A 14,125-nucleotide genomic window follows, 5' to 3' on the forward strand; every position below is an offset into this window, starting at 1 on the left:
ACAATAACAATGCAGTGAAAATAATAATAATAGTAGTAGGAGGAGGGGAGGAGGAGGCATAATCATCATCATCATTGTCACCATTACCAGAGAACCAAACCAAACTTAGCCGTTATAGGCGGCGCTTGTATATTTAGAATGTACATGCGAAAAAGCGCGGTGATGGCGCGGTTGCATCACCGACGACTCGGACAATTTTCGCTCCCCTCCATGGCCGCTCATAGGAGCGTCCTCCTTTCGCCCGTTCACTCCAGAAGCCCCGGGATAGCGCATTGATTCTATATTATGGTATTGCTGTTGGTACTGTTGCTGGTAGAACACCGGCTGCTGGAGCTTGGGGCGTACACAGCCCATGATCCACGGATGCAACATCGCCTCGTCCGGACGCAATCTCTTGTCGGGGTCCCAGTGCAGCGTCCGCGCAATGAAGTCTACAAACTCGGGGTCATTGCACCTGAGCACATGCTGCAACGATTTTGCGCCAGGACGGCGACGGCGGCCTTTTGAGTTCGTGTATGGGCGCGGGCGACCCATGGAGTCGAAGAAGAGCTTTTTGCGCGAGCTCCTTTCAATAATATAAGGATCCGGGACACCGATGATTTCCATGATGCAAGCAAGTTGGTCCTGCTCGTTCTCTCCCGGAAACAACGGGTATCCTATGGCCATGACCAGTGAGTAAGTGGATCGGGAATACAACAACCAGCTATGCAGAACCTACCGGTATACAATTCGGCAAGAATACAGCCAAAACTCCACATGTCGATGGCAGTGTGGTAAGAAAGTCCAAGAATCACCTCGGGAGATCGATAGAATCTGCTCTGGATGTAGGTGTACACTACCATACAACAAACTGTCAATTCACATGGACTCCTATGTAACCCAAATATGAACCAATACCTTTTTCGTTTTCAAAGCAGCTGCTACCGAAATCGATCACTTTTATCCCACTCTTAGTGGGGTCCTTCAACAACACATTCTCCGGCTTCAGGTCGCAATGGACCACACGGTGCCGTGCAAGCAAGGAGAGCGCAGCGAGCAGTTGAACCGCAAAGCGACAGATCAAACTGAGGCTGAAGCCCTGGAAATTATTTGACTTGATAAACTCGTAGAGATTCAAGCTGAGGCACTCGAAAGCAATACAGAGATGCCCACGGAAATGAAACCGGTCCTTCATCCGCACGCAGTTATGACGGTCCTCCGGGTCCTAAGCAAGAGACACGGCCGTTAGCCATCAGGATCAAACTTGATACATACAAACAGAAGGAGTTTTTACCCATTTGTTGATAGATTCCAAGATTCGAATCTCCACTTGGGCTTGGCAGTGGAATCGCTTCTTGTTCCGTATCAGCTTCACGGCGAGCGTCTCGCCCGTCTTGTGGTCATGGCACTGTACCACCTGTCCAAACGAGCCTTTACCGAGTGCCTCGATGATCTCGAACCGATACGCAAGATGATCGCCGGGGATGACCTGGTAATCTCCTCGGTCATCATCATAGCCAAAATTGTTGGAAGCATTTTCCAGCGTAGCCATCTTTTTTGCCGAACGGTGGCCCACATAATAGACGTGGGAGAAATCCATGATCTCGCTTCTTTCATAGGGGCTGAGCTGGTTTCCGTAGATCTTCAGAGCAGTCGAGGGGCTCATCGCGGGCGCAATCCCTCTTCTTGTTCGCTTTTCTTTTCCAGTCGCCAGTGAAGGGTTACCAGAGGACCCAGAGCCACGATAATCCTTAGGGAGAATTGCCTCGTTGTGTACTACAAGGGAGGCTGTTGCAGCGCTAACGGCAGCCACTCGATCCCACGCCGCATCCGGCCTAGCCTTTTCAGAGGGATGAACGCCAGGACTAGCATACTCATTTCGAGATCTATAGGCTGAAGAGACGGCGGGGGCGGTAGTAGTAGTAGTAGTAGCCGTGGGAGAAAGGAGAGCCGATGCCTGCACCGGCTTCTGTTTTAGATAGGCACTAGACGCCTGCAAATAGGATTGCCGAGGTCCCGCATGTGGCTGAGATGGGCTAGGCAATGAAGGCGTAACTGCCGACGGCTGATATGCGTTCTCTTGCGAAGGAGTCGTGACAGTACGTCGACGTGGACGTGGGTCTGTATAGGCTTTTATGCCATTGGGGACCGGTTCTAACCGCTCGACACGCGGGCTTCGGGGGGTAGTGTGTCCAGTTCCACTCTCTTGAATGGAGGCAGTTGAGGTCGTGTTGTACCAGGTGGCGCTCGATACCGATGTATGCATGGGGGGACCATTGGTCAGCACCTCTCGTGAACTTCCCTCTGAGGGATTGGCAAGTCCAGCATAGGATTTCAGACCAGATCCCAACGAGAGCGAGGGCGCCATTCCAGCAGTAGATTGACCATGAGGGGTGGTTGGAGAGGAAAGATTGGAATATGACCCAATATTCGCCGAAGAGGAGAGAAACTTTGGGTCCGAAGCTTTATTACCATAGAATTCTAGCTGGGAATCCTCAGCGAGCATAGGAGTCACACTCGAAGGGGGAAGCGGCGAGCGTAGTGGTGAAGTTGGATTCATGAGTGGTTGTAATTTCATGGGTGGGAGAGGAAGAGAGGGGACAGGCTGTGGTTGAGCAAACGAAGAAGGGAGCGTCTATATTATGACAGCCATGTCAGCAATGATGAAGATGAAGTATGTTGCCGTCTAAATAGATTTACCTTTCCACGCTTCCTCGTTGTCTTTGTAATAGTCACGACGGGGGCCATACTACTCTCGTCAGGGTCAAATTCCGATAAAACCTGCTCTGATAATCCCGCCGAGAGAGGCATATCCTTCTCAGATATTTCGGTCCTAGTGCCGCTTTCCCTTGTATCGGCAAGTGGAACCGGCGGTAGTTTGACCGTTGTCCTGGTTCGCTCGTATTTCGGCGAAAGGTCACTATTCGTGGCTAACTCCGCACCTCTGACGGTGCCATTTCCAGGTGACATATCCACGGATGAATAGTGAGGGATATAGGTCGATAAGGCTTGCCGAGGAAGGGTAGGCACTGGCGGGTCATAGGTCTTCTCCTGACCCGGGGTCTTATTTCCCACCATCGAATGATGCTTTGGAACCGGGGGAACAGGTGGGACAACCTCCTCTTCATCGAATATCAGGGGAGGGCTATAGTGGCCTACATTAGAGGACACTCGGCGGGACGAATCCGACGCGCCAACTGAAGTCCGAGACCGAGAACGAGAATGATGGCCATGGCTGTTGCGAGCCGACTTTGCCGCTGAGGTTCTACCGCTAGTCGAAGAAGCGCTATGGGCTGTGAAAGCAGAGGCTGGAAGAGAAGTGCGATTGAGGTAGCCCGGATCTGCTTTGTGAGGATCGAAGTCGCCTTCGGTGGGAAGACGCTGCGCGCCGTTATCCGACGAGAATGCGAGGGATTTGCTCCGCTGATCCCTGGAGGAAGAATAATGATCTGGTGTAAAAAAGTGCATGTCGGATGAATCGCCCGTGGATGGCCAGTTTTTTTGTGAATGTGATGAAGCATTAGAGGCAGCTGATGGTTTTGGCGTGGTGTTTTGAAGGTAGGTTGAAGTGGCGATGGAAGGCAAGGGGGGAGGTGGTGACTTTTTTGAGCGGGACTTTGGCCGAGACTTGGAACGAGAGGAGGGCCTTGAGTTTTGGCCGAACTCCTCCAGCTCAGAGAAGCCACGGGATGAGGCACGGCGAGAGCCTGCTGCGCTAGAACTCGCCCGCTTGCTAGAGGAGGGGCTTGAGGATTCGGATTGGAAGTTTTCAGAGGATGGATAGTAGGGCTTCTGCGCTTTCGTAATCTCTTCCGTATTAGCACTTGACAAACTCGATTTTTGCGACAGATAGGCATCGATGTTGGGTGGATAATCCGGCATCTTTTGGTAGGCGAGCCTCCACTCTTTTTCCGTACTCAACGAGGGCGAGGTGGGGAAAGATATTGAGTTACTTAGCCCCATAGCATTTGAAACGGTGAGCGAATCGAGTCGATTGTGCCGTGGTGTTGGAAGGGAGGTATCGGTGAAATCATTTTCATTACGCGAATCCTTAAACGAATTATATCCCGATGAGGCGATGGAGGAGTTGGAGAATGAGAGAGGCGAGGATGGCTGCGAAACGTTTAGTCTAGGCGCCGGTGATGTTTCCGCGGAAAACATGTGCGAACCTGAGGAGGAAACGTATCTCTGCCCTTTAAAAGTTCGAGAGGCAGATGAGGTATGGGGCGAATAAGGGGTGCGATTATCCGGCGCGGGTTGAGGATGCAAAAGTGATCCATCCCTTGAAAAGCCATAGGCGGCATCCTGCTTGACGCCGCGTGTCCCGAAATTCCCCTCCGAATTGATCAGACGACCATTGTTGATGGCTGGATCATCGATAGCATCAATCCCAAGTTTGGAGGCCATTACCTGCAGCTCTTCTTCGAGAAGCTCCAATTGTCGCATGCGAGCCTTTTGCTGCATCTCTTTTGTGTTTAACCAAGAGGAGGGTACTTCTGGGATGATATTACCGGATGTCTGCTCGGCAGCATGTCTCGATGAAAAGTGAGCATCGCCCGGCATCTCTTGAAATTCCAAAATGCTACAATAAGAGAAAAGAGAGCAGGGCATTAATCGGGGGTGGATCGATATGGACACAGAAGAGCCAGTCGTAACCACGGCATCAGGATGCCCAAAATGAAAAGGCATTAAGATTGGCTACTCACCTGTATATTAAATATTGTTCAATCTAATTATTTTTCAGTGAGAAATGTAATCTCCACCCATGCAATGAAAAGAGGAATTAAACTAACTAGCTGTTCCGCTATGCTCTTCTAGCTCGCTTTGAACAAGAGAACAAAACGAAGAGAGCAGAAGAAAGCTATGAAAATTGTAAATAATAAGAAATGGGAAAGGGGGAAAGGGTATGAGAGTTAAAAAAAAAACTAGCTAAATTAATGGTGTGCAGAAGATGTTATGTTCAGCATGGCCTGACCCGCAAACCAGAAGACCCGATGAGAGAATAATGACCAAAACAAGGTTGTTTAGGAGCTTCCCTTCCCTTAGCGTAGATAGGTGCAGGCCTTTCAAAACGTTAATGAGGAAATATCCCTGTATCGACGGATATTGGCCTGATAGTTGGGCTCAAATCAATAAAAGGGAGGGTCTGTCCTCTGGTTCGAGTGAGAAAGGCTCAGCGGCTTGAAGGTCACCATCGATTTTGGGAGCACTCATCACCCTTATCCTGTTCTGACTCGATCGGCCCAATTTGAGGACAAATGCGTGAATCATCAACAACTTAATCCTCCCTTGGAATTAGACCAATGGCTGGACACACAGTGGCTATCCCAGGCCTGGGAATCTGAGCTGCGTTCCCTTTTCATGCGAGCACCGAAATGACCAGTTTTCAATCACGAACTAGGAATCCGCAGAATATAAAGCCGGTGGCAATTGCACAGTTTCCCCTATCTGACCGTAGCTTTTTCTACTAACACCATGGGATTAGATTTGTATTTCGTTGAAGCTTTCCTAAGGCATCAAGAGGATGGAGAAGATGGTGTGCCATTCTCGGGCAACCCTGCGGCCGTGGTCCTTCTGGAGTCAGAGCTTCCAGAGGAGAAAATGCAGAGCATTGCGGGTAAATTCTTCCCACTCGAATTCCAACATTTTAAATAGAACCTCTAAGTGCATTTGGGATTTATTAGCGGAACTGAATCAACCGATGACTGCATTCATCCGCCCCTTGGATAATTCCGAGGGATTCGAGAAGGCAACGCAATTTTCGATGAGGTGGTTTAATTCGAGTATGGAGATTAGCATATGCGGTCATGTAAGTATACTCGATGCAATCCGTTTACTTTCTTTTTTCGGCCTAATGTATATAAGTTTCCTATAGGCTACTCTAGCCTCTACGCACACTCTTCTCAATATCATCAAGAATCCAGCCAATGCAATCACGTTCAAAACCAAAACAGCACAGCTTATTGGCGAGCGCTACGCGAACAACCGCGTCACAATCACACTTCCGATGTATACCCCATTGCCCCTCTCCAGCTCTCTCTCGCAATCTACCCGCCCTATCCTTCTCTCTCTGCTTGGTTCTAGCATCACGGCGCAATTGGAGGATACTGCCGAGTTTGCTATTGGAAATAATGGGATGTTGATTGTGTGCTTGCAAACGGAAGGGAAGGATATAAAGGCACTGGAGCCAGATTTCCAAGCTATGAAGGAGATCTTGCTAGGCTTGAAACAGGAGGGACCCGTGGAACCATTTGGAGTCCTGGCTACGTGTGCAGGCGAGGGTGAGATCGACTATTTCTGTCGCGTGTTTGAGCCCGTAGGAGGGCACGACGAGGACCCCGTGACGGTAAGGCCGGCAGCCCATTTGGCGTATGGGGTCGATGCTAACCGACTCTCCTATCCTCCCTCTACAGGGCTCTGCAAACGCGCTGCTGGTCAATTTCTGGGCCAACAAACTTGGCAAAAAGCGCCTTCGGGCGCGCCAGCTGAGTCAGCGCACGGGCGATCTTGAGCTCGAGATAGTGGGCGATCGCGTTCGCATCTCGGGGATGGCCCGGGAATTCCTTCGCGGCAAGCTGAATGTTTAGTGCGCTCGAACTTGGGCCTCCGTTAGGCTTAGTGGCGGCTCGCGTCATTGATTGGAAATCGCCCGTTTTCGATTGTTATCCATTTATTATTGCGACTTTGTCCACCCAACAAAGCCCGATCGATCTTCTGTTTTTAGAGAAAGTTTGTAAGCCAACAGAGTTCTGCGGAAGGTTGAATCCGCAACATTAAAGCGTTATTAACATAACCATGGCACAAAGATGAAACATATCTGAAGACATATTCAAGCAATAGTATATACAGAGGGTGGAAGGAATTCCACGGCCAATTAAACCTGGCGATTCTCGTTATGTTTATCGTCAACAACCGTGCAGCAATTCGGAGACTGGTCCACCAGTTTTAGAATTTTTTTACGAATTTTTAACTGTTGAACAAGACAAGAAATTAAATTTCTGGATTTTGTTCTCGCTCCTCTTTTTTCGGAAGCTTTTGCTATCATCTCTCCAGTTTTTTTCCCTCCCTTGCTCTTCTTCGCCTTATTTCTCCATCTCCTCCATTGTGTATCTTCATTCTTGGTCCGGCGCAGGCTCGCACTTCTTTTTCACTCTCTCTCTCTCCTTCCCATTCCTCGTGGTGACTCACTAAGCCCTTTTCATCTCTCTCCATCTTAATTTATTAATATCCAATAAACAACCATGGGTTGCTGTATGAGCACTGAAGACACGGAGGGCCGCCGCCGCAATGAGGAAATCGAAAATCAGCTCAAGCGTGATCGCATGCAGATGCGAAACGAAGTGAAGCTGCTTCTCCTCGGTAGGTTGGCTGCTGTTTTGTTTACATCTGCCGAGATGAGTCCAGGTCTTACTTTCATCTTGTTTGCTTTTCAAACTCTAGGTGCGGGAGAATCCGGCAAGTCCACCATTCTGAAACAGATGAAGCTGATTCACGACGGTGGGTACTCGAACGACGAGCGTGAATCGTTCAAGGAAATCATTTTCTCCAACACGGTGCAGGTAAAGTGTCGCCACTCGGCGGCAACAGCCCATCTCTTACTATTTGGTAGACGATGTCACTAATCCGTTATCTATGACCTTTTTCCGTCTTAGTCAATGCGGGTCATTCTCGAGGCCATGGAAACCATGGGTATTTCGCTTGCTTCAGACATCAGCAAACATCACGCTGGGGTCATCCTCGGGATGCCTACGCAAATCGAGAGCGATCAGCTGCCCGCAGAGGTTGGGGTTGCCATCCGCGAACTATGGCGGGACGAGGGTGTACAGGCGTGTTTCCGCCGCAGCCGCGAATATCAATTGAACGACTCGGCCAAATACTACTTCGACGCCATTGATCGTATCTCTGCCCCGAACTATTTCCCCACCGACCAGGATGTGCTGCGCTCGCGTGTAAAAACAACAGGCATCACCGAGACCACGTTCCACATTGGCGACCTCACCTACCGCATGTTCGACGTAGGAGGACAGCGGTCGGAGCGAAAGAAGTGGATTCACTGCTTCGAGAATGTCACCGCCATCATCTTCCTTGTCGCCATCTCCGAATACGACCAAGTGCTGCGCGAGGATGAGTCCGTCAACCGGATGCAAGAGGCGCTGACCCTGTTCGACTCCATCTGCAACTCTAGGTAATGAGTGAACGGCGAAAATCACGAGCCTACGGCTTTATTTAACCCCCATCTTTCCTGCGTATAGGTGGTTTGTCAACACCAGCATCATTCTTTTCCTCAACAAGATCGATTTATTTAAGGAGAAGCTGCCCGTCTCTCCCCTCGGCAAATACTTCCCAGACTACCAAGGCGGCAACGATTACGACGCAGCTTGCGAGTACCTTCTTGACCGCTTCGTTTCTCTGAATCAATCAGATACGAAGCAGGTGAGTTCATTCCCATGGCGAGGGTTTTTTTTTTTGTATCTTACTGACGCCGGGAATCCGCCCTTGTTTTCTTCTAGGTGTACACTCACTTTACTTGCGCTACAGACACTCAGCAGGTATGCTCACAATTTATCATCTTTAATATTATGCAACGATCCTGATTCCTCCCCCTCCTCCTCTCTTCCCTCTGGGGCACCACTTACTTTAGGTCCGTTTCGTCATGAGTGCATGCAATGATATTATTATCCAAAATAATCTTAAGAGGCAAGTATAGGCTGTCACTTTCCAGTCTCTTTCCACGAAACTGACCCTCCTCTTTTCTATAGCTGCGGCCTGTTGTAATGGACGCGTGTTTCTTAACAAAAAACTACCTTCATGTTATGGAGGTTTCTCTCTTACATTTTTTTTATACTCTAGTACCATTTGTTCCTTATTATTACTATTATTTGCTCTTTATATAAATGTGAACGCGATTAATCTCTGCTTTGCCAGATCTCATACATGTTTTTTTTTTCTCACTCTTTACCTTGAGCACCACAATCTTTTTTTTTTCTTCACTCCTACTTTTCCTGCAGTCACTGGTCATTTTTTAGCCCCCCATAATTATCTTGTGTTATCTCTTCATTTTTTTTTTCTTCTTCTAAAGCTAAAGAGAGATCGAATTGCATTTTTTCTTAATCCTTTGGTTTTTGTTATGGTCTAGTATATTGATCACATCGATATCTTGCTGTAGGAGGGCATTTTTTTCCTATTCGTATTTTCTTATGAATTCTAGTCTAATCCACTCTCTTCACTATTTTCTTCCTTTCGCAATGGGTTAAATTTTTTTTACTCGCCTTTGGGGAAAAGACGTCCCAGGGTGCCAAACAAAACAAAACCAACGGCTTATCATGGTCGTAAGAATCGAAGGATCAAGGTTCTATATCGATCTCTGGCGGGCATCCACCCAGATCCTCTGCCCCGTGCCAAAACTTCGGCTGGATTCCGTTCAACATGAACTCACAGTTTATTAGGATGTGGAGGGTGATTTCACCAAGCCGAAAATTTTATCACGCACCCCATGCAGCCGGCGATCCAGCCATTTTTTCTCAGACGTACAAAAAAATTTTCGATAGTCCCGCGACAATAACACGGTCCCTTTTTTCCTCTCCGGCCCTTTTCCTCCCCAACCCTCTACTCGCTCCCATCTCCATCACCACTCGACATCCCCCAATCCACTATGCCCTCCAAGCGCAAGTCCGAGGAATCGAGCGAGCCCGTCCGTCGTTCTGCTCGCGTCGCCTCTCGTCCTGCACAACCTACCCCCTCGGACCATCCCCCCATACCCAAGAAGAAAAAGACGGAGCCAAAGGACGCCGCCTCCAAAGAGAAACCCGTGAAGAAGGAGAACAACAAGGTTGAGAAAGAAAAAAAGAAGGAGGTGCAGGAGAAAGATGCCAAGCAGGAGAAGGAAATTAAGGAGGAGGTTGAAACGAAACCAAAGGTAGCGAATTCAGTGAAGAAATTTTCTGTCCTAGTAGAGCGCTGGTAAGTAGAGATGCCTTTACTTGAGCCCTGACGTTGTTTCGCTAATTTCTTTTTTCTTCGCTCAAAGCTCTTCTTGCACCTCTTATAAGAATCAGGCGGACCGAGTTATCAAGGCAAGTCCTCCCTATCCGAAGACGGATTACATACACCAGGAGTCGTAACCCATATTGCTTATAGGCCATCAAGGAAGTCTACCCTAATGCCGAGTGTCAATCCGTTGCAAAGCCAAGGTCCAAGTGTTTCGAGATCTATGTCAAGGATGGCGATAAAGGTAGAAAAGTGAGCGGTCCCCCTGGCTGAGACATGGTAGTAACCAGTTTGATTTCATTTTTACTAGACACGCAGGTGTGGAGTGGTAAGGATAAAGGGCCTCCCCGCAAGCTCAAATTCCCGGACAATGAGAAGGTGATTCAACTGGTGTCGGCCGAGCTCTGACACGGATTCCGCTGAGGCATGTTAATCTAATATGTGGGATGTTATATGTACTATCTATCCAGTGCAAGAATTTATTGTTATTGTGTGATCTATTTCCTTTCGAGTGTGGCTTTAATGAATATGTGTTTCTCTGGGGCGAAGGAGGGGGGAGGAGGAGGAGGAGGAGGAGGAGGGAATCCTCTTTGCCCACGAGAGCATCCGAACTGGAACTGCTAGGTATGCCTCTTTATGGAGAGGAGAGTTAGAGAATCATGTTAATTGTTCTTAATTACTGACTGCGCAAGTGAAATCCATCTGGTATGCTCTGCTGCCTCTCGAACCACTCTTGTTACTCTAGCGTGAGTTGAACCGATGGGTCTCTTGATCTATCTTACATTTCCCATGCCCTCGCTGGGTAAAGCGAATACATTCTCCACTGGACAGGAGCTCTCTTACTAGCCCACTACTAACGTTGCTGCATCCTCGCCATGAATGGAATTTCATCCAATACGTGCTTCACAATTCTAGTTAATCGGCTATCTTTAGGATTACTCCGTAGTGGGTTACCTTGGTTCAATTGCGACCAAGTCAGCCGAAGGAAAGAAGGGGAGCCGGATAGCCCAGGTCAAGAGAATGAATATCTATCAAGAGATACTTGCATTCATTCCTTTGAGCGAGCCATTTTGTCTTCACGAACGCATTAATGGTCTTGATGTGAGAGGTTACAGACAGATTTCCATACAATCGTTTTTTTTTTAATAATGAAACTAAGGCCGAGAGAGTGTGAAGCTCCACAATCCAAAAATGTTCCCACCAGGTCCACTTGCTTTGGCATTCTCGGAAATTCTTGGTTATGCAGGGAAGAACTTTGGTTTGGGACAATTTAATTATTTATGCTCGTCAGCCCGCCTAAATGGAAGGAGGAGCTATAGGGCAGGATTATTAATCATGAATGCGGAGAGAGAAGATGCCGCCCAATGCCAGCTGGTGTTCGATTAGAGCGAACGCAGCTTGCACTAGGCGAGAGAACCCATGGCCGAAGCCAGGGCCGGCAAGAATCCTCGCAAGCGGCTCTGTGGTTTGGACTCGAGCCCACCGTTGCTTAACTAGTAAGAAGGTAGGCTCGGATCGAGAACCGTGGGGGGCTTTATATAAGCAAGAGGCGAGCGCAGCAAGGGGCCCGCCCGAGCATAGGGCGGGCGAAATTTCCCGCTGCAACAGCGCGCCGCCATCGAGGCCCATCGGGCGGGGCATCGAGGCGAGGCGCCAATCTGCCCAGCGGCTCTCTTGACAGGTTTTATTTGGAATGCAATAAGCCTGTGCAGGCCGCGTCTTGCACCACTCTTCTCGAAGGTATCGCCACAGGGAGCCCGACACCCGTATCCCCACGATTGGGCGGAGCCGCCTGGGTCACGTTTCCCTCACGCTTTGGCGAGTGGGCCGAGTCTTCTTGCCAGACAAGGCCAGGCCTGCTTGGCATAGCAATCTTCTCGAAGCATTCTAGTATTTTTAGCGGGTGAGTTTGCTAGAGGCCCGCAAACCGAAAATGAGTTTGAGCCATCTCGCGCCAACTCGCTGACAAATGAGCCCGCGCGCGCCGACAATGCCGCACGCGATCGTGAGCGGCAGTGCGAGGGGCAGGCGGCGCGGTGGTGGGGGAGGGGCAGCGAGGAGCAGGGCCCGGCGGGTGGCGAGGCGCGAGGGAGGGAAGCGCGGGCGGGCGGGCGGGCGGGCGGGCGGGTTGGATTGGAGAGTGGGCTTCAGGCCCAGCGAGTGACTCCTCACAACCTTATCCTGCAATGCACTGGGTTTAGGGCGATATGTCTAGTATTTAACCGGATTCTGTTTTCGTCATTTGGAGAGCCAAGTTATGCTTTCTGGAGTCACATGGCCCCCGCTCGTCAAAGGAACACCGAAACCGCCGGCAGCCGCAAACCTTAATTTTGGCGCGAAACCCAGCAATATAAATATGAAAGCAAAAGGTTCATTCCCATTTCCTGGTTTTGTTTGTCATCATTTCTTTCTTCCCCCATCCCCCATCCCCATCCCCATCTTCCCCCTCTCGCCCTCCGCTCTCCCCAAAATCTACTAGCATATCGCTGCTAAGATGCTCGAGCCGCTCCCGACTGATAACCCTCGGTACCGGCCCTATCCGCCGACCGTTGCCACCACTCGCGTCCAGACCGCAAAATACAGCACTTCCCTCGACCTGCGCGGCTACATTCCTGGTAAATAAATAGGCCCCCATTGATCTATTGCTAGCCCACATGATTAAATTCCTCCCCCCTCTCCCCTTTCGTTTGATCGTCTAGTCTACGAATACACAATCAACGACCAGCTTATCATGTGGGACCGCGAAACCGGCGAGATCCACTTCACGGGGATCTGGAAGGCCCTCGGGAACTCCAAAGCGGAGATCATCAAAATGATTGACACAAACCCGGAGCTGCCTGTGAAGCGCATTCGCGGGGGGTTTCTCCGCATCCAGGGCACGTGGATCCCCTACGATTATGCGCAGCTGCTTGCCCGGCGCACTTGCTACAGAATACGGGAGGAGCTGGTGCCGATTTTCGGGCCTAGCTTCCCAGACACCTGCTTGCGTCCCGACCAGCCCGGGTATGGGTGCTTGGTGCTCAACCCACACGCCGGGGGCACGAAGAGGAGCAGGCGAAGAGAGGGGAAGGAGATGGTGCGAACCGACAGCGGGACAAGCATCCGCGAGCCCATCAGCGAAGAGGTGGTGATGGAGGAGGAGGTGCTGGGGTGGGGCCGGGCACGCCCCGTCGCCTTTCGGCCGGAGGCTGCCTCTCCTCGCACCCCAACCCTCCGCACCTCCTCGTCCCCGCTGGCCAAGAGCGAATCGCCGCTTAGTCATCGAAGCCCTCGTGGGATGGACTTCCTCCTCAACGGGGACGACGACATGGAGGAGAGCAGCGAGCGGTGGAGGCCGCAGCGCTCCTACTCCTCCAGCGTGTGCGACATCCGCCCCTCCAGCTTCCCGGTCGCTCAGAGCCGCAGCCTTGACGGCACCAGCGGCGGCGGATGGCACGCTCTCCCCCCATCGCGTCCCTCCTCCACGCCCACTCGGACCCACCTCCCTCCCCCCATCACCTTTATTCCCAAAAACCACCTGATGAACGTAGCCAACCCCACCGCCTCCTCCGAACCAAATCCATACCACCCCCCCTCCCACGACACAATAGAGGCGATGATGGCCTCTCTGCTGCTGCAACGCCTCTCCCAGGATGACGGAAGACGCCCATTCCGGCCGTGGCACGAGACCCGGCTTCCGCGCACCGTGGTGATGGAGGATCAAGAGTTTGCCGTGGTGTGGAAAGAGTAAGCGTCGCCGGCACACACAGTATATATATCCACTCAGTAAATACCTATCGTTATTCCACCTCCTCATCAAGTATCATTATCTTTGTGAATTTCATTCTGTAGACGCTTTTCCCACTTCGTTTTTTTTTTTCTATTTTTCCTCTTCTTCTTTTTCTCTCTCTCTTCTTTCTTTTTCATCTTGATATTTGTGCTTTTATGTCCTTCGATATTTGTTCATTATTGTTAAAATTAATGTATATAAGTGTAGTTCTCCCTCACCACTACTGCCATCGACTCATATCAAATGATCCAGGGTCCACCTTTTTGAGGGTTTGTTTTTGCGTATGTGTAAAAGATAAAAAAAATCCCGCTCCGTCATTTGTATTCGAACGCAGTGATGTGTGGTTTGTTTTAAAAGCAGGGTAGAGTTTGAGTTGGGGGTGATCCCAAC

At 50.2% G+C, this 14,125-nt stretch overlaps 6 protein-coding genes across 6 annotated transcripts; 5 read left to right on the plus strand and 1 right to left on the minus strand.

Annotated features, from left to right (window-relative positions):
• Positions 1–105: 105 nt before the first annotated feature.
• VTP21DRAFT_4365 (uncharacterized protein) lies at positions 106–4,590 on the minus strand (the record flags this gene model as incomplete). The annotated part of the gene is made up of 5 exons (XM_069394768.1): positions 106–656; positions 719–835; positions 898–1,204; positions 1,274–2,614; positions 2,680–4,590. The coding sequence occupies 5 exons, from the start codon at positions 4,588–4,590 to the stop codon at positions 106–108; spliced, it is 4,227 nt and encodes a 1,408-aa protein (XP_069255973.1).
• Positions 4,591–5,454: 864 nt separating this feature from the next.
• Positions 5,455–6,566, plus strand: VTP21DRAFT_4366 (uncharacterized protein; the record flags this gene model as incomplete). The annotated part of the gene is made up of 4 exons (XM_069394769.1): positions 5,455–5,596; positions 5,664–5,788; positions 5,855–6,325; positions 6,393–6,566. The coding sequence occupies 4 exons, from the start codon at positions 5,455–5,457 to the stop codon at positions 6,564–6,566; spliced, it is 912 nt and encodes a 303-aa protein (XP_069255974.1).
• A 654-nt stretch (positions 6,567–7,220) lies between these two features.
• On the plus strand, positions 7,221–8,754 carry VTP21DRAFT_4367 (uncharacterized protein; the record flags this gene model as incomplete). Its single annotated transcript, XM_069394770.1, has 7 exons — positions 7,221–7,338; positions 7,420–7,538; positions 7,632–8,164; positions 8,232–8,412; positions 8,490–8,528; positions 8,621–8,676; positions 8,739–8,754. 7 exons carry the CDS (start codon positions 7,221–7,223, stop codon positions 8,752–8,754), a joined length of 1,062 nt encoding a protein of 353 aa, XP_069255975.1.
• Positions 8,755–9,631: 877 nt separating this feature from the next.
• VTP21DRAFT_4368 (uncharacterized protein) lies at positions 9,632–10,374 on the plus strand (the record flags this gene model as incomplete). Its single annotated transcript, XM_069394771.1, has 4 exons — positions 9,632–9,939; positions 10,007–10,052; positions 10,117–10,210; positions 10,277–10,374. The coding sequence occupies 4 exons, from the start codon at positions 9,632–9,634 to the stop codon at positions 10,372–10,374; spliced, it is 546 nt and encodes a 181-aa protein (XP_069255976.1).
• Positions 10,375–11,330: 956 nt separating this feature from the next.
• VTP21DRAFT_4369 (uncharacterized protein) lies at positions 11,331–12,294 on the plus strand (the record flags this gene model as incomplete). The annotated part of the gene is made up of 3 exons (XM_069394772.1): positions 11,331–11,450; positions 11,548–11,788; positions 11,858–12,294. The coding sequence occupies 3 exons, from the start codon at positions 11,331–11,333 to the stop codon at positions 12,292–12,294; spliced, it is 798 nt and encodes a 265-aa protein (XP_069255977.1).
• Positions 12,295–12,460: 166 nt separating this feature from the next.
• Positions 12,461–13,696, plus strand: VTP21DRAFT_4370 (uncharacterized protein; the record flags this gene model as incomplete). The annotated part of the gene is made up of 2 exons (XM_069394774.1): positions 12,461–12,581; positions 12,666–13,696. 2 exons carry the CDS (start codon positions 12,461–12,463, stop codon positions 13,694–13,696), a joined length of 1,152 nt encoding a protein of 383 aa, XP_069255978.1.
• Positions 13,697–14,125: the final 429 nt, after the last annotated feature.

This window comes from Calcarisporiella thermophila (genome assembly GCF_041956535.1).
Source record: "Calcarisporiella thermophila strain CBS 279.70 unplaced genomic scaffold VTP21scaffold_2, whole genome shotgun sequence".
NCBI classification, from domain to species: domain Eukaryota; kingdom Fungi; phylum Calcarisporiellomycota; class Calcarisporiellomycetes; order Calcarisporiellales; family Calcarisporiellaceae; genus Calcarisporiella; species Calcarisporiella thermophila.